The sequence below is a fragment of the Schistocerca serialis genome, chromosome 4, assembly GCF_023864345.2.
Source record: "Schistocerca serialis cubense isolate TAMUIC-IGC-003099 chromosome 4, iqSchSeri2.2, whole genome shotgun sequence".
Lineage (NCBI taxonomy): Eukaryota > Metazoa > Arthropoda > Insecta > Orthoptera > Acrididae > Schistocerca > Schistocerca serialis.
In genome coordinates, this window is record NC_064641.1 from 524,571,183 (window position 1) to 524,599,123 (window position 27,941).

General features: G+C 40.1%; 1 protein-coding gene across 1 annotated transcript in view; it reads right to left on the reverse strand.

Moving 5' to 3' along the window:
- LOC126474586 (juvenile hormone esterase) overlaps positions 1-27,941 on the reverse strand; it is a 163,040-nt gene that overhangs the window by 1,641 nt on the left and 133,458 nt on the right. Inside the window, exon 9 of the mRNA XM_050102060.1 lies at positions 26,061-26,193. Coding sequence (XP_049958017.1) covers positions 26,061-26,193 — 133 coding nt within the window. The remainder of the gene's footprint in view (positions 1-26,060; positions 26,194-27,941) is intronic.

Consider the following 27,941-nt stretch of genomic DNA (forward strand, 5'->3'; position numbering starts at 1 on the left):
ATGAAGAAATTGATGAAATGTATGATGAGATAAAAGAAATTATTCAGGTAGTGACGGGAGATGAAAATTTAATAGTCATGGGTGACTGGAATTCAAGAGTAGGAAAAGGGAGAGAAGGAAACATAGTAGGTGAATAAGGATTGGGGGTAAGAAATTAAAGGGGAACCCATCTGGTAGAATTTTACACAGAGCATAACTTAATCATAGCTAACACTTGGTTCAAGAATCATAAAAGGAAGTTGTACACATGGAAGAATCTTTGAGATACTAGAAGGTATCAGATAGATTATATAATGGTAAGACAGAGATTTAGGAACCAGGTTTTAAATTGCAAGACATTTCCAGGGGCAGATGTGGACTCCGACCACAATCTATTGGTTATGAACGGTAGATTAAAACTGAAGAAATTGCAAAAAGGTGGGAATTTAAGGAGATGGGACCTGTATAAACTGACTAAACCAGAGGTTGTACAGAGTTTCAGGGAGAGCATAAGGGAACAATTGTCACAAATGGGGGAAAGAAATACAGTAGAAGAAGAATGGGTAGCTCTGAGGGATGACGTAGTGAAGGCAGCAGAGGATCAAGTAGGTAAAAAGATGAGGGCTAGTAGAAATCCTTGGATAACAGAAGAAATATTGAATTTAATTGATGAAAGGAGAAAATATAAAAATGCAGTAAATGAAGCAGGCAAAAAGGAATACAAACGTCTCAAAAATGAGATCGACAGGAAGTGCAAATTGGCTAAGCAGAATGGCTAGAGGACAAATGTAAGGATGTAGAGGCTTATCTCACTAGGGGTAAGATAGATACTGCCTACAGGAAAATTAAAGAGACCTTTGGAGAAAAGAGAACCACTTGTATGAATATGAAGAGCTCAGATGGAAACCCAGATCTAAGCAAAGAAGGGAAAGCAGAAAGGTGGAAGGAGTATATAGAGGGTCTATACAAGGGCAATGTTCTTGAGGACAATATTACGGAAATGGAAGAGGATGTAAAGGAAGATGAAATGGGAGATATAATACTGCGTGAGGAGTTTGACAGAGCACTGAAAGACCGAAGTTGAAACAAGGCCCTGGGAGTAGACAACATTCCATTAGAACTACTGATAGCCTTGGGAGAGCCATTCCTGACAAAACTCTACCATCTGGTGAGCAAGATGTAAGAGATAGGTGAAATACCCTCAGACTTCAAGAAGAATATAATAATTCCAATGCCAAAGAAAGCAGGTGTTGACAGATGTGAAAATTACTGAACTATCAGTTTAATAATGTACAGCTGCAAAATACTAACGTGAATTATTTACAGATGAATGGAAAAACTGGTAGAAGCCAACCTCAGGGAAGATTAGTTTGGATTCCGTAGAAATACTGGAACACATGAGGCAATACTGACTCTACAACTTATGTTAGAAGAAAGATTAAGGAAAAGCAAACCTACGTTTCTAGCATTTGTAGACTCAGAGAAAGCTTTTGACAATGTTGACTGGAATACTCTCTTTCACATTCTAAAGATGGCAGGGGTAAAATACTGGGAGTGAAAGGCTATTTACAATTTGTACAGCAACCAGATAGCAGTTATAAGAGTCGAGGGGCATGAAAGGGAGGCAGCGGTTGGTACGGGAGTGAGACAGGGCTGTAGCCTCTCCCTGACGTTATTCAATCTGTATATTGAGCAAGCAGTAAAGGAAACAAAAGAAAAATTTGGAGTAGGTATTAAAATCCATGGAGAAGAAATAAAAACTTTGAGGTTCGTCGATGACATTGTAATTCTGTCAGGGACAGCAAAGGACTTGGAAGAGCAGTTGAACAGAATGGACCGTGTCTTGAAAGGAGGAAATAAGATTAACATCAACAAAAGCAAAACAAGGATAATGGAATGTAGTCGAATTGAAGGAAATTAGATTAGGGAATAAGACACTTAAAGTAGTAAAGGAGTTTTGCTATTTGGGGAGCAAAATAACTGATGATGGTCAAAGTAGAGACGATATAAAATGCAGACTGGCAATGGCAAGGAAAGCAATTCTGAAGAAGAAAAATTTGTTAACATTGAGTATAGATTTAAGCGTCAGGAAGTCATTTCTGAAAGTATTTGTATAGAGTTTAATGTATGGAAGTCAAACATGGATGATAAATAGTTTGGACAAGAAGAGAATAGAAGCTTTTGAAATGTGGTGCTACAGAAGAATGCTGAAGATTAGATGGATAGATCACATAACTAATGAGGAGGTATTGAATAGAACTGGGGATAAGAGGAGTTTGTGGCACAACTTGACAAGAAGAAGGGACCGGTTGGTACTACATGTTCTGAGGCATCAAGGGATCACAAATGAAGCATTGGAGGGTAGTGTGGAGGGTAAAAATCGTAGAGGGAGACCAAGAGATGAATACACTAAGCAGATTCAGAAGGATGTAGGTTGCAGTAAGTACTGGGAGATGAAGAAGCTTGCAAGGATAGAGTAGCATGGAGAGCTGCATCAAACCAGTCTCAGGACTGAAGACCACAACAACAACAACATGCCAGTATGCCATTGTTGTCAAGTGCTATACAGGTTGTTTGAAAATTTCAGTTAAAAGCTTCTAAGACTTGTTAGGGGAATGAGTATTTTGTATAGGAACACATGTCGGGAAACATACTGTTTCCACTCTGTGATTACTTCAATTCAGATGTGTACTCCATCCATGTCTCTTGAGTAAAAGAGAAAAGTCTCAGAGTTGCTTGTGCTGGTATGTAGTAGGGTACACAGGATGACATTTACTCCATCAGATGGTCACCTGAATTAATTTAATGTCTGCCTTGCTGTGAGACATATTCAATGCCTATGTGCCTGCCATACAATAAACATGGTCTGGTACCTATTTTCAGAATACACAGATATGCTCCTTGTTTATAGCATAGCTTGAAGTAACAGAATAGCTGCTAGTTGGCTGTATCATGAACATTTTCTGCAACATAGCAAGCCATCGCACAAATTTTTTGCCCAACTTTGACATGGCTCTGAGAAACAGGTACCTTCACAATGAGGAGGTACAACTGTGATGTTCCTCAGCAATTTCACATGCCTGGATTTGAAGAAGATGTACTACAGCGTGTTGAAGAGAACCTACAACAAGTACTCAATGAATTGCACACGGAATGGCTGTTAGTCACATTATCTGTTGGGACATTCTGAAGGAGCAAATAATTACATCCTTATCAATTACTATATCTTACAGACATAGATGCATTTTTTCTTTGAAAAATTGCCTCCAAAATGCAGGTGCATCTTTTACTCAAAATTAATATACAGTTGTCCACAGTTTGATTTAAAATTCTTGCCAGTCTTAAAAATGGGGGTATATTTGATGTCGTGCTAAACCTCTCTCTATCTGGCAACATTGGATTCAACTGGCAACAATGGTGCACCAATGCGATGAACATGAGTTACAAGGATTCACAAGTTTCACAAGCCATCACAAATGCAGAACACTGTTTAGTCTATCTTTGGTACCAATAGACATGAACTGAAAGTGATTTGTGTTATCAATAACAGCACAATATTTTTGTTGGTAGCCAGTTTCATAATGGAAAAAAATGAAAGATATTCAGATGATGCAGGCTATAGAATGAAAGTAATAGCATATGCAGAAGAACATGGATAGAGAGCAGCTGAGTAGCACCTCAGTCCTCCACCAACTGAATTGGTTGGCTAGTAAAGAAGAACTAAAAAAAATGAGGAAGAGTAAATGTGCAAATAGAGGACTGAATGCAAAATGCCCAAAACTAAAAGATGACGTGTTAAAATGGATTCAAAGACACCATCAAAATGCACTGCAATTAATATAAAAATGATTCAAATACATGCTTGAAAGCTAGTACTACAGTGGAACTTAACAGACTTAAAGGGTAGAATTGTTTCGTGCTACTAGTTTATGAAGGATCATGGACTTAGCATTCAAACCAAAAACAGAATGTCTCAGAAAATGCCACAAGAGCCTGAAGCAATAATATTCTCTCTCCATTGCTTTATTATTCAACATTGAAAGAAAACCAGGGTGGGACTAAGTGAAATAGCAAATATAGACAAAACTCCTCTGACATGTGATACGCCAAATAACTGAACAAAGCACTACACTGTTGCCCCTTCATGTTGTGCTGACATTACTAAACTTAATCCAGTGATCATTTTCAAGCACAAAACATGGCTTAGTCACAGCCTAGGGAATGTTTCCAGAATGAAAATATCTGGAAACACTCCCCCCCCCCTCCCCCCCCCCCCCCCCCCCCCCCCAGGCTGTGGTTAAGCCATGTCTCCACAATGTCCTTTCTTCCAGGAGTGCTAGTTCTGCAAGGTTTGCAGGAGAGCTTATGTGAAGTTTGGAAAGTGAGAGATGAGGTACTGCCTGAATAAAAGCTGTGAAGACATGTTATGTGTCATTCATTGGTAGCTCAGTTGCTAGAGCACTTGCCCTCAAAAGGCAGAGGTCCCTAGTTGGAGTCTCAGTCTAGCACACAGTTTTATTGTGCCAGAAAGTTTCAGGATACTCATTGCCTATTGTTTACCAGGTGATTGCATATTGAGAGATTTGTATCAAATAACTCATCTTCTTCACCATTGACATTTGTACTGTCTATATCATTTGTAACAGAGCTAAATCATAGTTCAGCTGGACTACTGGTATGGCTCTCATTTTATAATCAGCACTGTTGTACAGTTTAGCATAATAAGGTTGTCTCGAACAGCCTCAAATTGAACACTGAGCACTTTCTAATTAGTCTTTCCATATGCTTAGCAACTTGGAAGATGTTGCTGACATCCTTTTTGTACACAGTACTGCAGATTTTGTTTTGTTTGATTTGGTTCCTTCAATTTCCATGAATGGAAATAAAGGAAGGTTGACAAAAATAATGGAAACATCAAAAACCCAACCCATTATCATGCTTAACATAGTGTAGAAAACCAATGGCATTCAAAACAGCTTCCAGTTATCTTGGAATGGATACATACAGCCATGGTTTTAAAGGGAAACTTAACCATTCTTCATGAAAAATAGTGGCAATTTCAGTTAACAACGATGGAGGTGGATAACAATCACACAACTTTCCCTTCAAAGTAGACCACAGATATGTGATAAGATTGAGATCTGATGACTGCAGTGGCCAGGGAAGATATTACAGTTCATTCTCATGCCTAAAAAAACAGTCCTGGATTATGCAATCTGTACGAACAAAGGCTCTGTCATCTTGGATTATAACATCACCATTGGAGAACAAACATTGTACCCTGGGGTGAAACTGATCAGCTGGAATGGTCACATAATCCTTGACAGTAATATGATCATGCAGATTTCACATGGGGCTCATGCAGTACTATGATATGGCTGCCCAAATCAACACTGAACTCCTGCTGTGTTGAGAACAGCGTGCAACAAAACTCATTTGACCAAATTACTTTCTTCCGTTGCAGCAGAGTCCAGATTTTATGGCTTTGCCACCATGTTTTCATGTTATTTGCATTTGTGTCACTGATGAGTTGTTTTGGAATTCCAGTTATCACTACAATTCCCTGGTTAAGGAGCTCTCTTAATATTGTTTTGGTACTGACAGTGGTCAACAGTGTGACATTCAGTTCTGCAGTGACTTTTGCAGCCATAGTCCTCTTATTTTTCATCACAATCCTCTTCAACAACCATCTATCATGATCACTCAACACATACTTTTGACCACATTGCTATTTAGCAGGTGAGGTTTCCTGTTTTGCTGTAGGCAGTATAAATCTTCAATATGGTGCCTCTTGAGACACAAACAGAACTGCCTACCATACAAGTACCAACAATTTTCAGACGTTTGAACCGACTGAGCTCTGAAATATGGCACTCACAACTACACAGAGCACAGTGCTGATTACCCCTGACACTTGCAACATATTGAGGACATTGCACAGATGCCACTGGTGGACAAATACACTCCAAGGAAGAAAAAAAAGATGCACTAAGAAGAAATTATCTACATTGTATGGAAATTGGTAGATGTAATTTTACATCTAGACAAATAAATGTTTGCAACTTCCAAAAAAGCTGGATCATTAATTCAAGAGAAAGTACTTCACAAACTGAGTTATTAGGTTTGGCACTGACTGGTAGAACTGTTTGGTGACCTGAGAGGTATCATGCCAAATTCTGTCCAATTGGTTGCATTATATCATCAAGCTGTTTGGAGGGTCCTGCCTGGCCATAATGCTCCAAATATTCCCAATTTCTGGCCAAGGTAGGTTTGGCAGGCCTGAAGATAAGCAGTAGAAACTCTCTCCATTTGTGGCTTGGCACTATCTTGTTGAAAAGCAAGCCCAGGATGGCATGCCATAAAAAGCAACAAAATGGGGCACAGAATATCACTGAAATACTGCTGTGCTGTAAGGATGGCACAGATGGCAACCAAAGGGGTCCTGTTATGAAAAGAAATGGCATCCCAGAATGAAACACCTGGTGGGAACTGGAATACCACCTCAACATTCTCCGAGATACCAAGGGAGCACACATTGAGGTTTACTAACGTAAGTTGTATTTAAAAAAAACTAGTAAAACTAACCTATGTAATGGCATAAAACGTAACTTATTATGTCAAATGGTTATTCTGTTATAAATATCTATAACCAGGGCAAGACTTTGTGCTCACCCTTTATAAAATTTGACTTTCTTTCTCCTTCTAAAACAATTCATAGGAAAAGCTGTTGGTGTTACTACTTAAGACTTTTGCTCACTTGATTAGAAATGCAGAAGTCCTTACATTTTTGTCAACTTATGTCTTTACGTAACCTTGAAATCTCAAAACCTGTCGCCCTAGGGGGCCAACAGCTCTTAGGTGGGTACATGTGTGGCATGCATGGGTTCCTGAGCTATTGCAGCTTTTATCCTTCACTGCCTTCTTCCTTTCCCTTGACCCCTTTCATTCCTTCTCTTGGTGTTCTTCTTTACGTCAGCCTGCCTATTCTCATGACTTTGCTTTGTCTTATGGTTTTGGTTGGTTGCATTTCCTCCTCCTTTTTGGCTTTTCTTTTCTGGTCCCCTTCAGGTGTTTGACCTCCATCTCTAAATTTGAAATCTGTAGTGGGAGCCAAGTGGGGAAAAACTCCCTTCCTAGCATCTTTGGTGTGGATTCCTCTCCCCCTCCTCCTCCCTCCCCCCCCCCCCCCCCCCTCCAAAGCCCTTTCACCTTCTTGTTAGGTCACAAGATCGGTAGCCAGTCCATGTGGTGGGCCTGTTATGTACCCATGTGGCTGAGCCCCCCAATATCACAGGGATCACATTGCTGGTACCTGCACTGTGAATGGCTTGTGCAAGCCTAGGAGTGGTTGCCCATCTTTTCAGGCATCAGAACTCCTGGCAACAACCGTCCTTCCAGGTGGCCATTGCTATAGCTGGATGGCACCCACAAGGTGAGCCCCTGTTCTGAGTGGGTGGTACCAGGGTGGACGTTTGGTGCATGAAATGTGTTAAACTCCCTGGCTGCTCTACTGTGGCCATATCTCTTCCTTAACGTAGTTCTGTCAAAGTTCCTGTTTCTGCCTTTCCAGCTTCTCCCTCCTTGGGTACACCCTGGGAGGAGGGCCAGATGTGACGGCTTGTGGTGAGTCTGTACCGCGACCAAACCCCTTTCCTTGTTGGAACATATTGAGAACAATTTCAGTGAAGTTGAGTCATTAAGCAAGATGAGCTCTAGCTCTCTCCTGATAAAGACAACTTCTGCCAGTCAGCCAGCCTCCCTCTGTGCCTGCAACCATTTAGGAGACAACCTCACGGCTATTGCCCCTCACAAGTCACTCAGTATGACACAGAATGTAATTTTCCATAGGAACCTTCTCGTTGAGTTTGATGATGAGCTTACAGGTATTTTGGAACAACACAGCGTTCATTTCATCTGGCATGTCCAGAAAGGCCCCAAGGGCCATCGTGTAGATACTGGTGCTTTCATCATGGCATTGGAGGGGAATACCCCGCCCGAGATGATCAAGGTATTGGTGTACAGATGTGATGTGAAACAATGCATTCCACCTCCCATACGTTGCTTCCATTGGCTCAAGTTTGGCCATGTCCTCACGATGTGATGCCACTCCCATCTGCGGTGACTGTGACTGCCCTCTTCATGTGGGGAACCTTTGCACCCCACTGTCTAACTTTGTAAACTGTTCTGGTTTCCATTCTCCCCACTCACTGGAGTGTTCAGTGTACATGAAGGAAAAAAGAATTCAGAAAACAAAAACCCTTGACTGCCTCAGCTGCTTTGAAGCCCAGGAGAAATTTGACAGACTTGACAATGTAAATCTCTCCTCTACCTATTCCTCAGTTATGCCTTTGCCTTCTCACTCCTCCCCCTTCCCCCATCCTGCCTCCCTTCCATTTCCTCATCCTCAGTGGCTTCAGTCCCTTACCCTCCAAGAGCCGCTGCTCCTCCTCTTCCTCCACCACCAGGGAAAATGTCCTCTTTTCTGTCTCCTGCTAGGGATGGGGCTCCATCTCAGAACACTCCCCCCCAGCATTCACAAGACAGGTAGCTTGCACCCTGAGGCTGGAGGAGAGACCTGCATTCCAAGGGCCCCAATGCCACTCACTCTCTGTCTGATCCTGACATCAGTGTCACCTATTTCCATACTGATAAAGTCTCCTCCCTCCCTCTGAGGGAGAAAAGAAGCAGAGAAAGTCAAAGAATAAGGCTTCTCTGGCTTCCCAGAAGGCTTTACCCCTCCACTTCATCCTGAAACAGACCCAGTTTTTATGGATCCTCATTGGTGAAGACCACCGACCAAGTGACTTGATCTCCCCTCAGCTTCTTTTTGTCTCACCTGGACTCTCACCACAAGATAATTTAGTGGAATTGCAACAGATATTATCACCACTTCCCAGAAACACAACACCTTGTTTCCTTTTACTCTTAATTCTGTCTTACTTTTCAAGAAACTCACTTTTGTGATGACTGATCTCTAAAGTTTCATGTTATGGAGTGATCTTTTGGAACCATGCCAACCCTGGGATAGCATCTGGAGGGGTTTGCGCTGTGGTTCACACCAATATCATTAGTGACTGGATCCCCCTTCATACCAACCTGGAAGCAATAGCAGATAGAGTGCAGACAACTGTGGCAATCACCATTTGCAATGTCTACCTCCATTATGTTGAACTGTCTACCTTAATACAACAACTCCAACCCCCAGATCTCCTCCTTGGGAACTTCAATGTACACCACAGACCACCCCCTGTGGGGAAGTGCCACTTCTTTGGTTAGGGGTCTTCTACTTCACCAACTTACTACAGACTTTGATTTGTGTCTCCTCAATGACGGTCCCCCTACCCACTTCAGTGCCACTAATGGAAAATTTACTGCACTCGATCTCACAATATCTTCCACTGCTCTCGTGGCTTGTCTACATTGGTCATCCCTTGATGATCTTTGTGACAGTGACCTCTTTCCTGTGATTCTGTCATTCCCCTGCCACCGCCATGCAAACAGGCCCCCATGTTGGGCATTCTCGGACTGCATTGATGCGATCATCAGGGTATTTCTGCCACTATTCTTCATGATGCTGGCACTGCTGTCCCCCTATCCACAGGTCCCCCTCATCGTCAATAAGTATCATGTCAGACCAAGCACATAGCAGTCGCTGTCCAGGACCGCCAACAGGTGCAGCAACAATTTAAACGACGCCCTTCACAGGCAACCTCCTAGCTTTTAAGCATCACCATGCTAAGGCTCATTACCTTAGTAATCAGAGTACAAAGGAATGCTGGGAGCACTATGTTTCCTCCGTGGGGATGTACGGCTCTTCATCACAGGTTTGGTCCTAGCTCTGTAACCTTCTGGGCCACCTGTGACAGTCAACTGTCCATGGGCTTATCCTCCAAGGTGCACTGTCTACTGATCCACTGGTCCTAGCAGGACACCTTACAACACACTTTGCAGTACCATCGGCATCCTCTTCCTGTCCTGCCATGTTTCTCTGGCAGAAACACAGAGTTGAACAGACCCCCTCTTCTGTTTCAACTCACACCAAGGTGAAACCTATAATGAACCCTTCACTGAATGGCAATTCTTGCAGGCTGTTACCTCTTCACATGACACGGGCCCAGGCCTAGATTCTATCCACAATCAGATGATCAAACACTTTGACATTACACAGAGACAGTATTTACTCAGGGTCTTCAACCACAATTGGGTCATGGGTGCCTCCCCTCACAGTGGCAAGACAGTGGTGCTTTCCCAGTGGTGCCTTCCTCTCACAGTGGTGAGACAGTAAAGTTATCGCTGTTCTTAAGCCTGGGAAGAAACCAGCATCTCTCAACAGCTACTGCCCAATTAGCCTGACAAATGTACTTTGTAAACTGCTTGACAGGATGGTTACTTCTGGTAGTGTTGGGTACTCAAATCTTGGAACCTTTTGTCACTGTATCAGTGTGGCTTCTGGGAAGGACAATCTCCAACTGACCATTTGCTCAGACTAGAAACTGCTATCCAACTGGCTTTTACTAGCTGTCGGCACCTTGTAACAGTCTTCATTGATGTACATAAGGCATATGATATGGCTTGGTGCCATCACATTTTATTTACCCTCCATGACTGGGGCTTTTGTGGCCCCCTTCAAATTTTTATTCATGTTTTTTTGCCCAACAGCTCTTCTGGGTTCCAGTTGGCACTTCGCTCCACACCCCTCAGATTCAAGAGAATGGTATTCCACAGGGTTCTGTATTAAGTGTCTCACTCGTCCTCATAGCCATGAATGGGCTTGTAACCTCTGTTGGCTCTCAAGTTACGCTGATGTTGTATGTCAACGATTTTTGCATCTGGAGCAGCTCCCACTCGTTAGTATCTGCTGAGTGCCAGCTCCAAGGGGCCATCTGACAGGTCTCTGCATGGGCCGTCTCCCATAGCTTCCAGTTTTCTCCTTCCTAAATGTGGGTTATGCATTTTTGCCATCAATTAATAGTACACTTTGATCCAGAACTTTATATAGGCGATGAGCTCCAAGATGTTAGAGCACAGTCCTGTTTCTTGTGCCTTTTTTTTAATGAAAAGCTGATGTGGCCGCCCCATATTCACTGCCTGAGGATTACATGCATGAGGAAGCTTAATGCTCTCTGCCTCCTCAGCCATACATCTTGGGGTGCAAACCATGCTAATCTTCTCCATCTTTACAGTGCTCTGGTCTTGTCCAGACTAGATTATGGAAGTCAGGTTTATGGCTGAGTGGCTCCTTTTGCTCTGAAAATACTTGACCTATCCACCACTGTGGGGTGCATCTGGCTATTGGTGCCTTTTGCACTAGTCCCTTGGACAATCTCCTCGCAGAAGTGGGGATTCTCCCTCTATAAATACAATGAAGCCAACTTGTGGTTTCTTATGCAATCACCATTCACAGATTACCTCACCATCCCGTGTGCCCTGTACTCTTTGCAAGCAAGGGAGTGCTCCCTCCTGATAACTGCCCATGGGTGGGATTGCAGGTTGGAATGTGTCTCACTTCCCTCTGTCAGGATCCCCATTCCCATTCACTGATATGCGCCCTGTGCATTTCCTCTCACACCCCACCCTTGGATTGTGCTTAGACCACAGATTAGGACCAACCTGTTCCAGAGTCCTGAGGTCTCTGTTGCCCCTATGGTCTTTTGGCGTCTTGTACATTCCATCCTTGCAGATTTCCAGGGTGCTACTATCTTCTACACTGATGGTTCTAAGACAATAGATAAAGCAGGATATGCTTTCATGTCTCCTACAGCCATAGATCACCATTTATTGCCAGAATCATGTAGTGTGTTCATAGCAGAGCTGCTAGCCATTACCAGGGCCCTCCATTTTGTTACTCAGGCCTTGCTCCATAGTGTTTTACTATGTACTGACTCACTGAGCAGTCTGCTACTCTCATCATTTGGTCTCTGCTGTCCATGACCTTCTCTCTTCCTTGGCTGTGTTGCCTGCTCAGTTGTCTTTCTCTGAGTCCCAAGTAATGTGGGTATCCAAGGGAATGAAAGCGCTGACTGTTTGGCTAGATAAGCTGATAGTCATGCTCCATTCCCTTTTGTAACTCCAGCTGTGGGCATGCAGATCTATGTCAAATCTCTCTTTGCCCGAAAGTGAAATGACATCTGGTGTGCTACTGCTCTCAATAATAAACCCTGCACAATCAAGAAGACTGCTGCACTTTAGTGCTCTTCCTTCCATTGCTCTCAGAAGGAGTCCATTGCTGTGTTTTGGTGCTCTTGCTTCTGCTCCTCTCGGAAGGGGTCCACTGCTTTATGCTATCTATGCTTTGGTCATACTAGGCTCACCCATTGTGTCCTCCTGTGTAATGAACCACCGCCACAATATTGTTCTGCAACCAGACTGACGGTGTCCCACATATTGGTAGAATGTCCCCTTCATGCTAAGTATAGTTGTCTTTAATTTTAATATTAGTAGGCAATTCATAGGTGGTTGAACTGGTCCTCAGTTTCCTCTGTGAAAGTGATAATTTCCAGATATAAGGTTTTTCTTTACTCCTGGAGCGGAGGGAGGGTGGTTGTGGTTGGGGTCTCTCTTCATGTTTTCTCAGTCTGGGACCCCATGACCACTCCCCTAAGGAGAGATCACTCTTTTTTACAGTCTTTAGAATTTGTCTAAACTTTTATGCCTTTCACTGTGTGTGTTTAGCTTCATTGTTTTACAATTTGACTTCCCTGAGTGTGTCCATCCACTTTTAGCTGATCCTCTTTCCTCTGTAAGTAACTTTGGAATTGCTGGACTGATGATCTCACAGTTTGGCCCCATAAAACCACTCAATTAATCACTTAATCAGTCTCAAAATTTTTCAGGGAAAAATGTTAAAATGTTTCTGGAAATCAGGGAAATATCAGGCAAACTTGTGGCAACCCTGATACCACTCACATTTAAACTCAGTTCTCAGTCAAAGTATTTAATTCTTTTCTGAGAAGAAATTGTACAAAATATAAACACAGTTTTCAAACAAAATATGGTCATAAGGATAACAGGCAAAAGTATGAGGGGCAGTCAAATGGAAACCAAACGCCCACCACAACAGGACCATGGAATGATTCCAATCAAAAATAATCACCACACATTTTAAGACATTTGTCCTACTGGGAGACAAGATGTTCAGTTACTGTCTCATGGGATGTGATCAGTCACTGGCAGACCCACAACTGCACCCACTGTTGCACTACCTTTTCTGACTGAATGTGACATCCTTGCATGTCTTTCTGCAGGTCACTAATATACAAAAATTTCACAATGGAAGATCCAGGCTACATGAGGATGTAGCAGTTTTTCCCAACAAAATTGGCAGTATGGGTCAGGCATTATGCTGATTCTGTCTCACAGCAATCCAACAGCCTGAGAGCAAACAGAAAAGCAGACAGTAGAAACATCCAACATGTCCCCTGCAAAAGAAATCCAAAGCTGTTCACACACATTTCAGTACTGTCATGATCACCTACGTCTTTTACTGCAGGGGGCATTGAGTTCTTTGAAAATGGACCTACAATCAGTGCACAGTGCAATGAAGACATTTTGCAGAAACTTCACTGCTCCATAAAGTCAGAATGCCCAGGGAATGCTGTCAGATGGAATCGTTATGTAGCATGATTACAACTGCCTCCACAAAGCCAGTCAGACAAAGGCTGTATGTCAGCAATTTGGTTTGCAAACACTGAAACATTCTCCAAACAGCCTGGATCTTTCACTGTTGGATTTTCACATCTTTGGTGATCTGAAGAAATGCATGTGTGAATGTCAGTTACAGTCAGACAAGGAAGTGCAAGAGCGGGTGCAGTTGCAGATTCATTAATGGCTGACCACCTTCTGTGTAAAAGGAATCCCAGATGGGATAAATGTCTTAACATGTGTGGTGATCACTTTTGAATGGAACCATTCCATGGTTTTGTTGTGGCATGTCACTGGTTTTCATTTGACTGTCCCTTGGCTCATTGTGAAGATCTGCTCAAAATATTGTGAATTTTTTCTACATTGTGTGAGTACATTTACCTGTTAGTTATGCACATAAAATAGACTATTGATAATTACTTCACAAGCTGCATTGCTCGTGAACACAGATCAAGATTTAGAATGAACTTACAATTATGAGGAAAGAATAAACATAAAACTCAAACAGTATTTTCTACTAAGGAAAAAAATTGCCCAACATATGATCTCAAGAAATTACTAAAACGAATTTATTTAGAATGGTGGTTAAATGTAACTGTTACACTAAATACCTTATACAATCAAGGATTACTTAGATAACACAAAGCAATGGTGTGGTTCAAAATGCGACACAAGTAAATATTATTAATAACAACAGTAATAAAAACACATCTCTGTTATTTGACGATGCTTTTGCACTACAATACCTTTTTCTTTTAAGCCTCTGGAAAATTTCACTCCAAAGCCCTGTGGTTGATAACACTAACATCTTGTTCTCTTCTTCAGCTAGACACCTCACTTGTTATGGAGGGATACTGACTTAATATCTCAGAAAGCAAATGAAAAATTACAGTACACAAAATGCAAACCTAGCACCATCACCATGAACCTGACATCAACTAATGTAGTGCATAGGGTTACATGTGTGTACTGTGAATGATATTGAGAAATGAATGAATAGTGTAACACTACCTTTTCACATTACTGAATAACTTCTTTTCAAAGCAGTATTGTACACTAGGGATAAACTGAATGAGGTTATGCTGTTTTGTACAGACTGGCCTCACATTTGGGAGGAAGGAGGCTCCAACCTTCATCTGAGCATCCTGATTTAGGTTTCCTGTGATTTCCCTAAATTATTACAGGCAAATACAGGAATGATTCCTACTACAATTTCACAGCCTGTCTCATCCTTGTCAGACTAGACATTAAGTATGTAAATGCCACATATATGGATTACTTTTTTAATATTTATGCTGTAATACCATGGTATGTCCAAATCATATGTAAAAGTCAACCCAAGACCTCCAGGGCCAGATGCTAGTGCTCTAACCACTAGACCACCATGGCAACACTGAGTGTGTTATTGGTAAGTTAAATACCTGTTGTTACATCTGAAGAGCCCTGAAGCTGTATACCAGTGTGGAATCTGTCAAGAGTGCTTGTCATGCTCATAAGCAATCATGTCTAAGTTATGGACTAATATTCTGGGGAAACTGTCTAGTATTGCTCACTAGATTTAAAATAGAAAGAATGCCATTAGAATATTCCACAGAATTAAAATAAGGGAATCATGCAAATTTTCCTTCACAGCTCTGCTTTTACTACCACATATATATATATATATATATATATATATATATATATATATATATATATATATATATATACATATATATATATATATATATATATATATATATATATATAAAAACAAAGATGAGGTGACTTACCGAACAAAAGTGCTGGCAGGTCGATAGACACACAAACAAACACAAACATACACACAAAATTCAAGCTTTCGCAACAAACTGTTGCCTCATCAGGAAAGAGGGAAGGAGAGGGGAAGACGAAAGGAAGTGGGTTTTGAGGGAGAGGGTAAGGAGTCATTCCAATCCCGGGAGCGGAAAGACTTACCTTAGGGGGAAAAAAGGACAGGTATACACTCGCACACACGCACATATCCATCCACACATACAGACACAAGCAGACATATTTAAAGATTTAGAATGAACTTACAATTATGAGGAAAGAATAAACATAAAACTCAAAACAGTATTTTCTACTAAGGAATATGTCTGTACACTAAATATGTCTGCTTGTGTCTGTATGTGTGGATGGATATGTGCGTGTGTGCGAGTGTATACCTGTCCTTTTTTCCCCCTAAGGTAAGTCTTTCCGCTCCCGGGATTGGAATGACTCCTTACCCTCTCCCTTAAAACCCACTTCCTTTCGTCTTCCCCTCTCCTTCCCTCTTTCCTGATGAGGCAACAGTTTGTTGCGAAAGCTTGAATTTTGTGTGTATGTTTGTGTTTGTTTGTGTGTCTATCGACCTGCCAGCACTTTTGTTCGGTAAGTCACCTCATCTTTGTTTTTATATATAATTTTTCCCACGTGGAATGTTTCCTTCCATTATATATATATATATATATATATATATATATATATATATATATATATATATATATATATATATATATATATATATATATATATATATATAAGATAGCCCATTTTATTCTTAAGATAACTGAAAGACAGAATGACAAAGTTTCAGATGAATTGTGAAGTCCCTAATCACAACACAAGACTCAATGAAAACTTTCATCCTCCCCACAAAAGTACCAGAATGTGTCAGAAGGATAGATTTAATAGACAATAGAAACTTCTTAACAAGCTTCATCTGAAAACAAAAGCTATTCAGGTCTCCTTTCAACAAGCCTTATAGCAATATTTAGAGATTCACTGCCTTTAATCAGTAGCTGAACATGTGGGTATACAATTTAAAATGAACATTGGCACACTTTATGATCTTCATTTGTGTGCTATCTACATTTATATCATATGTTCATCTGTATGTGTGTGTAATTGTATCCATTAAGGAAAGCCACAAGTAAACAGATTACATATAAATTAACCAGTGATTATTTCAATACAGTAGGTACTCCACAAGCAATCTTGTCAGACAATGGCTCACAATTTACATCAAAAGTATGGAAAGATTTTGTTGAAAATGCAAACATAAAACATATTTTGATTTCAGTTTATCACCCGTCCAGTAATCCGGCAGAGAGGTACTTGAGAGAGATAGGGAGGTTGTGCAGTACATATTGTAGTAAGAACCATGTAAATTGGATTGAATATGTAAATGATTTCAAAGACATAATGAACAGTTTGTAACATACATCCACTGGCTTTTCACCATTTGAAATTATGTTTAAGAAAAGGCCCACTAGCTATATTACTGAACACATAGACTTTCCAGTTTGTCAAATTTTGTCACCTCAGGAGAGAGAACAAATTGTAAAAGACACCATGAAAAAACAAGCAGATTACAGAAAGAAAAGACACGATGCAAAAGGCAGGTTTTCACACTTTAATATTAGTGATTTGGTTTTGGTTAAAATGAAAGAAAAATCTAAACTTATGACTTCAGAATTAAAGAAATTTTTTGACGTTTATATAGGGCCATTTGAGGTGAAAGACAATCCTCACCCAAATGCTTACAGACTGATCTATCCAAAGTTGAGGAAATTATTTGGTTTGAGGAATGGAACTGAATTGAAACCTTATAAGTCTGATACCTAGAATGAAATTTGCAAATCTCAATAACCTGGAATACAAGGAAAATTTTTCACATTTTATATTGTTTATGAAGTTTGTTTCCTATCATGTGATATGGAAACTATATATGGTACTGAAGTTTACTTATTGCTGAAAGGAAGTGTAAAATGATTTTGCTTGATGAACCACGTATACATGTAATATATGTACTATTCAATATATATATGGCTAGATGTAAGAAAATATTTTGATGGTTGCTTCTGCATTTTATTTTCTTTGTGTGGTAAGACATGTGCTATTTTAGTTGTAGTTTACTCATGTTAGTTATTAGACATTTTGGTGAACATTTTGACATTCATATTTTGTGCTTACTATTGTTTAAAAATACTCTTTTGTGTATTATTGGTAAACCATTCTGTCTGCCTATGGAGGCAACACACAGATACCAACAATTTTCATTTTTCTGAATTTTGTCTTTCTATATAACATGTTTTATGATAAGTGTGAAACCTTTTGATATTTTGCATATTCTTGTTGTAAAATCCAATCTCTACTTTTGTCATTTTGATAATATTTCTTCTGTTTTTGTAAGACTTGGTGTAGCCCTGAACACTTTTCTTCCTTCTTTGTACATGTCATATTGTAGGTTTTTATGCTACAGTTAGATTGGATCTGTATTGGGGGGGAGGGAGGTTGAATATTGGGATAGACAATATATATCAGTGATGGGTTTCTTAAGCAACTGTAGGGGGATTATCACAGTCGTCCGTTCTGCCAGGTCTGTGTTGTATTTTATATTGGTGGACGGCTGTTGATATTCTGCTCTCAGTTATATTTTTTGAGCCCTCCCCTTTCATTTCTTATCCTACTGCCTGTCACTGATTCTATTCTATTTTTCTTCTTCTGCTAATGAGAGGGGGCTAGGCTGAACTCTCCAGTAGTACCTATTTCTATCTTTCTTTTCCATCCACGTATTTTGAGGTATCGCTCCTCCCTTGTTGCAGTGTCTATAATTGTACCATGCCCTCATGCTCTTCAATACAGATCAACAAGCAATTGTTTTCTTAAATGCTGTCTGGTAATACTTTTCTTTGTCACAAATTTCCATGTTAATGTAGTAAACTGTATCTGGTTGAATAACTTTGAAATTAATTTCCAAATTTATTTATACACTATGATACCGTATTACAGTAGAGTAAAAATTTCAATTACTTTCACATCAGAATGTTGAAGGGCTATGGATGAAAAAAGCTTGCTAATGACATGTCATAAACGAGATTTTTTTTAAAGTAATGTTAGAAAATGAGAAATTTAATGTGTGTTGTAATATACAGAATTTTTATTGAATATGAATAATTTTTAGACAATTATAATCTTTCATATTGTTTCTTTCATGTCATTCTACTAGTGTTTGATCATTCTTGGTGACACAATATAACACTGAATATTTGTGTAGGAACTTATACTGAACTATGTAATAATTTCAGGTCAACTACCTGTGTAGATAAAGAACCCACCAGCTAAAAGGAACTATGTAAAGGGAATATCTATGGACCTGTTATTAGAGGAAAAACTTAACTAGGAGAACAGGAACTACAGTGGTGAAATGGAAAGTGAGTTATATATAAATGATGGACTGAAAATAACAATTGGACTCTTATTTGAAAAATTTTAATACTTTTCTTATTATATTGCCAGGAGACATATTCTGTACTCATGTACATAGTTGTAATTAAGATTCAAAAATTTTATGAGTTTTCTTTGCATACAATATGTTACAGATTAACATATTACATTTTGATATTCATGCGTACTGTTGTAAAGAAAGTGAAGGGAGGCCTGTTGTAAAATTTAGTAATTTTTGCAAGTTTGAAAAGATATGGCTAAAGCAACTTTTAATCTATTACACTTCATTTCTTTAATATTATACCACGAGGATCAATAATCTCTATGTACTGTTTCAAAGATACTATTATTTTATATAATGACTACTGTAACTTACTACCTTGCTATCTTGCTGTTTGGGACACCCAATCCCATGCAGCTTGGGCATGGAATTGTGTGTGTGTGTGTGGAGGGGGGGGGGGGGGGGGGGGGGGTTTAATGGTACTTGAATTACGTAACCATTACGGCACCTCACCTGAACTTCTCGATACCAGTAATATTCTACTGTATTTCTGTAAAGTAGTTAACATATTGCTGAGACAACATTTAGATTTCATTTCATTTGTGATACATTGATATGTTTATATTGCAATGATATTATTCTTATGTGTATTCTTTCTTTTGTCACTATGATCTTTGATGTATTGTAACTCTGATTTTTGGGCGCGTAAGCGATTATTAGTTAGTTGTTAAGTTACTTTTGAATGCATTACGGGAACAGCAGTGATCAATGTCTTGTAAATAATTACTATTAAAAACAGTCTTGATCACGATTCATTTAACAAGGTGACTGGTTTCAACCACTACTGTGGTCATCTTCAGACCATTGAGTAGGAACCCCTTTCTGTTGGAGAATCACAACATTCTCCAACAGAAAGGGGTTCCTACTCAATGGTCTGAAGATGACCACAGTAGTGGTCGAAACCGGTCACCTTGTTAAATAAATCGTGATCAAGACTGTTTTTAATAGTAATTAGTTGTTAAGTTGTTAGAGAGTCAGACCTTTAGAAGGTCAAGTCTTGGACGTCATGTTGGAAAGATGCATATTGTAGTCAGCTTATAAAATGTGAACTTTAACAATGACTGTGAGGAAGATGTTTTCAAGTATGTTTTGTATTGTGAAGTGATGTTTGTGTGTCACATGATACTGCAATAAAAGCAATTAAAAGGAAGTGTAACTTAAATTTGGAGTGCTGATTACTTTTTTTTTACATGACCATTGACCTGCAAAAGTGAAATCTTCAAAAATGGTTTGTGAAGCACATCTACAAAACTTCTGAATATAGCAGAATAAAACCTAGGCCTCTTTGCATCCGAGCTTGGAATCATCACCACCCAGATTTTCGACGATTGAGCCATGATATTTAGTTTATTCATTATTACATGAAATGACATTATTAACTGTGCTCTAATAACACCTCCCACATAATAACTATGCTGTTGCCTGAAAATGCAGTACTTAGCAGCATGAGCAACACCACAATCATTATTAAAGTTTGACCTTTGTTGTGGTAGGGTTGTTAGACCCTCAATTGCAAATACTCAGACTTCATTCACCAGGTATTTAGCAGTGAGAGCACTCAATGACTTGCAACAAGTTTTACACATAATTCACCAAACCTTTACAAAACTTTTTGTATATTATATTATATATTATATGATGTACGTCCAAAGGAATAGATACCACACATTCCTATAAAAATTCTTGTTCACAATGCCCACAAAATGATGAAAGAAAACTCACATACTACATTTTTGCTGCTCATGCAACAAAAGTGCTGCATTAGGCATAACATTTTAATTCATTACTTCTTTACTAAGAACTCTATTCACAACACACTTTGCAGACAGTAATCAAATATGTTGCTGAATACACCAGCAAAATTATACCACTGTATGATGTGTATTTCATGAGGAGTATCACCACAAACACTGAGAGGCATGAAAAACTGGTGCATCATGCATGGCATTTAAATTTATTACTTCTCTCCTACTATTTCTATTTGCAACATGTTTTGCAGACAGTATCCACTTATGCCACTGAATGTACCTACAAAATTATATCATCGTACAACAAATAATTGATAGATTTGTCATAAACACTGAACTGCATGAAAACAAAGCTGCTGAGCAAAATTCTCTAGATTTGCAAGTGAAACATTAGTAAAAATGTGTGTGAAATATGTGACATGTATACATGGGTGAAGCTGCAGGTAAAAAGCTATTCCTAAACTCCTGGATCAATTTTAAGCAAACTTGATACACATACTACCATATCAAAAAAATACTGTGGGGTAAGAACCATGATCCTCCTATCAGGTTGGAGGTGGGGGTGATACTATAATGATAAACAGAGATGGGAGTGGAGGAGGAGGAGGAGGAGGAGATAGAGCAGAGAGACAGGGAGGGGAAAACTGACAAGGGAAGTGAAGATGAGGAGATGGATAACAAGATGGGGGAAGAGGAGATGGACAGAGAGGAAAGGGGAGGGGGACCGCAGATTGACCAGACATCCTGGTTTTGCCGGACCAGTCCCAGTTTTCACATAAATGTCCTGGTGTTCCGAGAAAAATCTTTCATAATATGTAATTGTCTCAGTTTTGAATTGAGAAACAAAATGCATGCAATAATATTTCTCATTCAATTAATTTTTTGTGAAAAACAGGTTTTCTTAAAGTAGAACATTATAGAAATGTATATTTTTACAATACATGTGTAGGCCTATTGCATTTGGTCTAATTCATCTTATGCCTAAAGGAAGAGGACGGAGGACGAGGTATGTTGAAAAGAAAAGCCAGTATTACCTACCCCTACCTCTAACTTGCTGACCATCCACTTTATGGCCCTAGAGACAAGAAAAACCAGAATCCAATGAAATATAAAGGAGCATCACTTAAACCATTTCTCCCAATAATACTGCCATCACACAGAAGTTATTTTGTGAAGACTGTAAGCAACGTGGGGTGTGTTAACAGTGCTTACTGGGTATGGTTTGTAATGTGTGCATACTTGCCCTAAAACTCCGCTTTCAAACAAAATCTTAAGTATTAGTAATAAATATACACTCCTGGAAATGGAAAAAAGAACACATTGACACCGGTGTGTCAGACCCACCATACTTGCTCCGGACACTGCGAGAGGGCTGTACAAGCAATGATCACACGCACGGCACAGCGGACACACCAGGAACCGCGGTGTTGGCCGTTGAATGGCGCTAGCTGCGCAGCATTTGTGCACCGCCGCCGTCAGTGTCAGCCAGTTTGCCGTGGCATACGGAGCTCCATCGCAGTCTTTAACACTGGTAGCATGCCGCGACAGCGTGGACGTGAACCGTATGTGCAGTTGACGGACTCTGAGCGAGGGCGTATAGTGGGCATGCGGGAGGCCGGGTGGACGTACCGCCGAATTGCTCAACACGTGGGGCGTGAGGTCTCCACAGTACATCGATGTTGTCGCCAGTGGTCGGCGGAAGGTGCACGTGCCCGTCGACCTGGGACCGGACCGCAGCGACGCACGGATGCACGCCAAGACCGTAGGATCCTACGCAGTGCCGTAGGGGACCGCACCGCCACTTCCCAGCAAATTAGGGACACTGTTGCTCCTGGGGTATCGGCGAGGACCATTCACAACCGTCTCCATGAAGCTGGGCTACGGTGCCGCACACCGTTAGGCCGTCTTCCGCTCACGCCCCAACATCGTGCAGCCCGCCTCCAGTGGTGTCGCGACAGGCGTGAATGGAGGGACGAATGGAGACGTGTCGTCTTCAGCGATGAGAGTCGCTTCTGCCTTGGTGCCAATGATGGTCGTATGCGTGTTTGGCGCCGTGCAGGTGAGCGCCACAATCAGGACTGCATACGACCGAGGCACACAGGGCCAACACCCGGCATCATGGTGTGGGGAGCGATCTCCTACACTGGCCATACACCACTGGTGATCGTCGAGGGGACACTGAATAGTGCACGGTACATCCAAACCGTCATCGAACCCATCGTTCTACCATTCCTAGACCGGCAAGGGAACTTGCTGTTCCAACAGGACAATGCACGTCCGCATGTATCCCGTGCCACCCAACGTGCTCTAGAAGGTGTAAGTCAACTACCCTGGCCAGCAAGATCTCCGGATCTGTCCCCCATTGAGCATGTTTGGGACTGGATGAAGCGTCGTCTCACGCGGTCTGCACGTCCAGCACGAACGCTGGTCCAACTGAGGCGCCAGGTGGAAATGGCATGGCAAGCCGTTCCACAGGACTACATCCAGCATCTCTACGATCGTCTCCATGGGAGAATAGCAGCCTGCATTGCTGCGAAAGGTGGATATACACTGTACTAGTGCCGAAATTGTGCATGCTCTGTTGCCTGTGTCTATGTGCCTGTGGTTCTGTCAGTGTGATCATGTGATGTGTCTGACCCCAGGAATGTGTCAATAAAGTTTCCCCTTCCTGGGACAATGAATTCACGGTGTTCTTATTTCAATTTCCAGGAGTGTGTAATTTGTATCTGCTTTACTGATTAGTAATATTGCATAGTTTTTAGGACTGACAAATTGTACCGAAATACCTAGTAAATGACAAACCATTGCAGAAAATATATCCTGGCTATTACAATAAAAAAGAATGTATCAGACTTTTTTACCTCTGAAGAAAATAATTTTATTTATGTGTAATGTACCTACATTTTCCTTTCCAATTCATAAAAAATAGATACATTCTTGCTATGAGTTTCTCAGCTGCTGCATCACCGTAGGTCTATTATCGACATTTGATTGCTTTTGTGAAGTGACTGTTGTTGTAAAGGGTCAAGAAGGTTGAAGTTATCTGTATAAAGTGCAATGGCTATTGAGAAGAAAGACTGGGCAGTGCTGGTAAATTGGTTTTATCAGAATGGCACTAGTAACAACACTGCATTGTGAGAATATCACTCAAAGAAACAGTTGTGAAGAGGCCCCATGCCAAAAAAATGGGCTAAATAATATGATCAAGAAATTTTAAGAAACAGGTAAATTAGGTGGTGCAGTAGGGAGAGGGACATAGCCTATTCACAAGGCAATTACTGATGAATTTGCAGTAGCTATAGTCAACCATGCAGCACCATATGATTCAAATTCTGCAATCAGTGTTCAAGCTCCTCTCCCCTGGTGAACAGTTCAAAAGATTCTGCTGTGCATTTTACACTGGTATCCCTACAAGATCCAAATGTGCACCAAATGAAGCCCCAAGAGAGGCTAAAATTCCATAATTTTGCCCTTCATTTTTTGGCACACACGGAAACGGATGACATGTGGCCAAGGAATATTGTTTGGAAGGACTAGACACATTTTGCTCTGCATAGCGCCATGAATGCACAGAACTGTCATGTATGGTGTTCTATACTGTCATATTTTGTGCAGGAACATCCACTGCACTCAACTTATGTGAGTCCTTTATCCTCAGTCATTCGCAGTTCGTGGTCTCACGTTCGTTTTCTCGCTTCCTGAGCACAGGGTTCTAGGTTTGATTCCTGTTGGGGTCAGGAGATGATTGGGTGTTTGTGTTGTCCTCATCATTTCATCATCATTCATGAATGTGGCGAGTTTGGACTGAGTAAAGGTTAGTAATTTGTACGGGCACTGATAATTGCGCAGTTGAACACCCCACAAATCAAAAATCATCATCATCATATCCTCAGTCCATTTTTCTTTGAGAAGAGGGCCTGTTGGGTATACAGTGACATCTGCACATTATAAGGGCCTCCTTGTGCAACATATGTTTCCAGCTTTGCAAGAACGTAACTGTGTTCACACCACTATTTTCATGCAAAATAGAGTGACACCACATGTCACTTTCCAGGTGAAAGATTTGTTTTAAGAAACCTTCAGTGAAAACTGCATCATCTCTAGGCAATTTCAAGCTGTGTAGCCTTCCAGGTCCCCCAATTTAAATCCATGTGAATTCTGGTTGTGGCCATATCTAAAAGATCATGTTTGTCAGGGATGTACCTGGACTCTTCTTGATCTGAAGGGTAGCATATAATGACATACCACCCCGATTACAATTGATATGCTACAACAGTTGTTGACCATTCCTTGTTACAAGTGTAGCTTGTTAATGAGTTGGGAGACCACACTGAACACATGTTGTAATTAGTGACCATATCCTAATGTGCCAGAATCACTGTATGTTTGATGGTTCCTCTCCTTTTCCCATACACACACCACATTCTAACTTCTTACAGGACTGTATTTTAACCTGGTGGCAGCAAGTGGAACAATTATTTTTTCAGCATATTCCAGAGCGCACCAATTAGTGAACATATTTATGACATTTCAGCATCCTGCAATGTATAGAGCCTGCACTGCAGCACTCAGAACAGCATCAGTTTAATTACAGCCACACAGCACTATTCTATTTGTCCATAAAAAATAATATGCATGATTTATCAATTATTTGTACACAAGGTACTATCACAAATCATAGATCTAATGAATGAACCCCTATTGTGAACTGTACAATCAAATTATTTTATAAGTTACAGGACATACTAGTTTGCTGTAGATTGTCATTTAAAATTTGTATGATCTGATTTGTTAAGTGAAAAATGACATGTTGTATGTACAGACTCTTCTGAAGTCAAAATGGAGATTGAGAAGATTTGTTATTTTGGGGCAGATCTGTTATTGTTCTTTTGCACATAATCCATACCCAAGCACCAAAAGATAAACAGTTGTATTAGCAATTGGTGCAGTAGTAGTAGTTTTATTCATCTGTATATCACTTTTACAAAGATAGTGAACATAATTGTGTAGGTGAATGCAGAGAAATATAATGTGTGGCATTTTAATGCATAATAGTTAATTGTTTGAATGTGTGGGAGTTTTTGCTGTTCCCTGCCTTTATCTATTGTAGGTATTTTTTCTTCTTTTTATTTCTTTTTCCTCTCTGAATTGTTAACCTGCAAATCTCTTTTTCATTTGTCTCACATCTATAACAAATAAAGACTCATTTGTCAAACTTCCTGTTATACTGATCAGGTACAATATCAGTGCATCAAGGAAGTACCAATAAATTATATGAACTATCACACTCTAAATACTGAACATATTCTAATATATGAGATCCAGAAATAGACTGGAGTATTAAATATTCATGCTAGTTTTAAATCTCTGATGAATAGCATTCAGGAGATGAACATACTTACCCAGTTGAAGCAAAATTTGCCCATAGTTCAGTCAATGTATGAATTAACTGCATGTCCTCTTCAGACCTTTTACCACTAGGAAACAATTTTTCCATTGGAAACAGATACAGTAGTTCATCAGCATGACAAACACCTAAATTTTTTGTTGATGAAAATAAATTTGTTACTATTTAAGACAAAAATATGACTTAATATATTATACAACATCACTAATTCATATGCTATTACAAAATAGGTAACTGGTTACTATTCAAATGTTTTGTCCATAATGATACACAAATCAGTGTGCTGCTGATGTGCACTTGAACAGAATAATGATGCTAAAAAAGAGATCTGTTATGGTGGTACTTGGTCTGGGGTACAAGGTGACATGTCATGATGCTCTTATCCAAAATAAATATCTCATAGTATGCTGGTACTCCCACTATAGATAATATAGTGAAGGTACCAGATGATCAAAAAGGCAAAAAGATAAGGTTGTCAGCACAAGATGTTATACTCCACATTAGTGTACAGAAGAGCAACCTCATCTGAACATTCAGCCATTACTGCATTTTAGGGGGCAGCTGGGATGACTGAGATCATTGCATACTGTCTTAACTCAGACATTTTGCAATAATTTTCCCACAATCAATTCGTCCTTCAAGCATCCATCAAGAACAACAGTATAAACCCCAGCACAGTGATTTGTCAATAAGATGGAACAGGAAAGACCTGGCATGAAAACTTGGTCATTGGTGTCCACTTCTTTGATGAATGCAAAATATACATGATACTATATGTCAAAATCTCTCAGACCATCAGGAAGGGAAGTGGGTCACTCTTATTACATGCCAATATTTTCTATTGGAGCTGGACATCTCTCATCACTACCTAAGGGCAGTATAGTGTCAGAATAGGATCCTCGAGAGCATTATTCAACCCTACAGTCAACATTTCCGAGATGGGTTCACCTTTCAATATGATAATGTATGAGCATACCGCTTCACCATGGAAATACCTACTTCCTGCAGGCAGAAATTAAGTGAGTGGTGTAGTGTTATCATCAACAAATTATTATTAATTTTTTTGTTTCATTGATTTGAAGCAGCCTGCCATGAATTCCCCTCCTGCACAAAGCTCTCCATCTCAGTGTAGCATTTGCACCCTATATACTCAATTATTTGCTGTGTGTGTTCCAGTCTCTGTCTTCCCCCATCATTGTTACCCTCTACAGCTCCCTCTACTATCATGGAGGTTATTTTCTGACTCATGTTCTATCAAACTATCCCTTCTTCTTGTCAGTGTTTTCCAGATGTCCTTTCTTCACCAATTTTGCATACAACCTCCTCATTTCTTATCATGTTAGTCCACCTAATTGTCAAAAATATACTGTAGCACCTCATTTTAAATGCTTCAGTAGTTTTCTGTTCTGATTTTCCCACTGACCTTGATCACTACCATACACTGCTGTGCTCCAAACATACATTCTCAGAAATTTATTCCTCAAATTATGACTTATGCTTGATGACAGTGGACTTGGAATGCCCTCTTTTCCTATGCTAGTTTGCTTTTTATGTCCTACTCATTTCATCTATCATGTGTTATTCTGCTTCCAAAGCAGCAGAATTAATTAACTTTGTCTAATTTGTGATCACCAATTTTGATGTCCAGTATCTCACTATTCTCATTTCTGCTACTTGTTGTTAGCTTTGTCTTTTGCCAGTTTGCTCTCAGTCCATATTAGGCACTCATTAGCTTGTTCATTCCATTCAACAGATCTTGAAATTCTTAATAAATGTCACTGAGGATAGCAACATCCACTGAGGATAGCAACATCATCAGCAAATCTGGTCGTTGATACCGTTTCACCAAAAATTTTCAAACCACTCTTTAATCCTT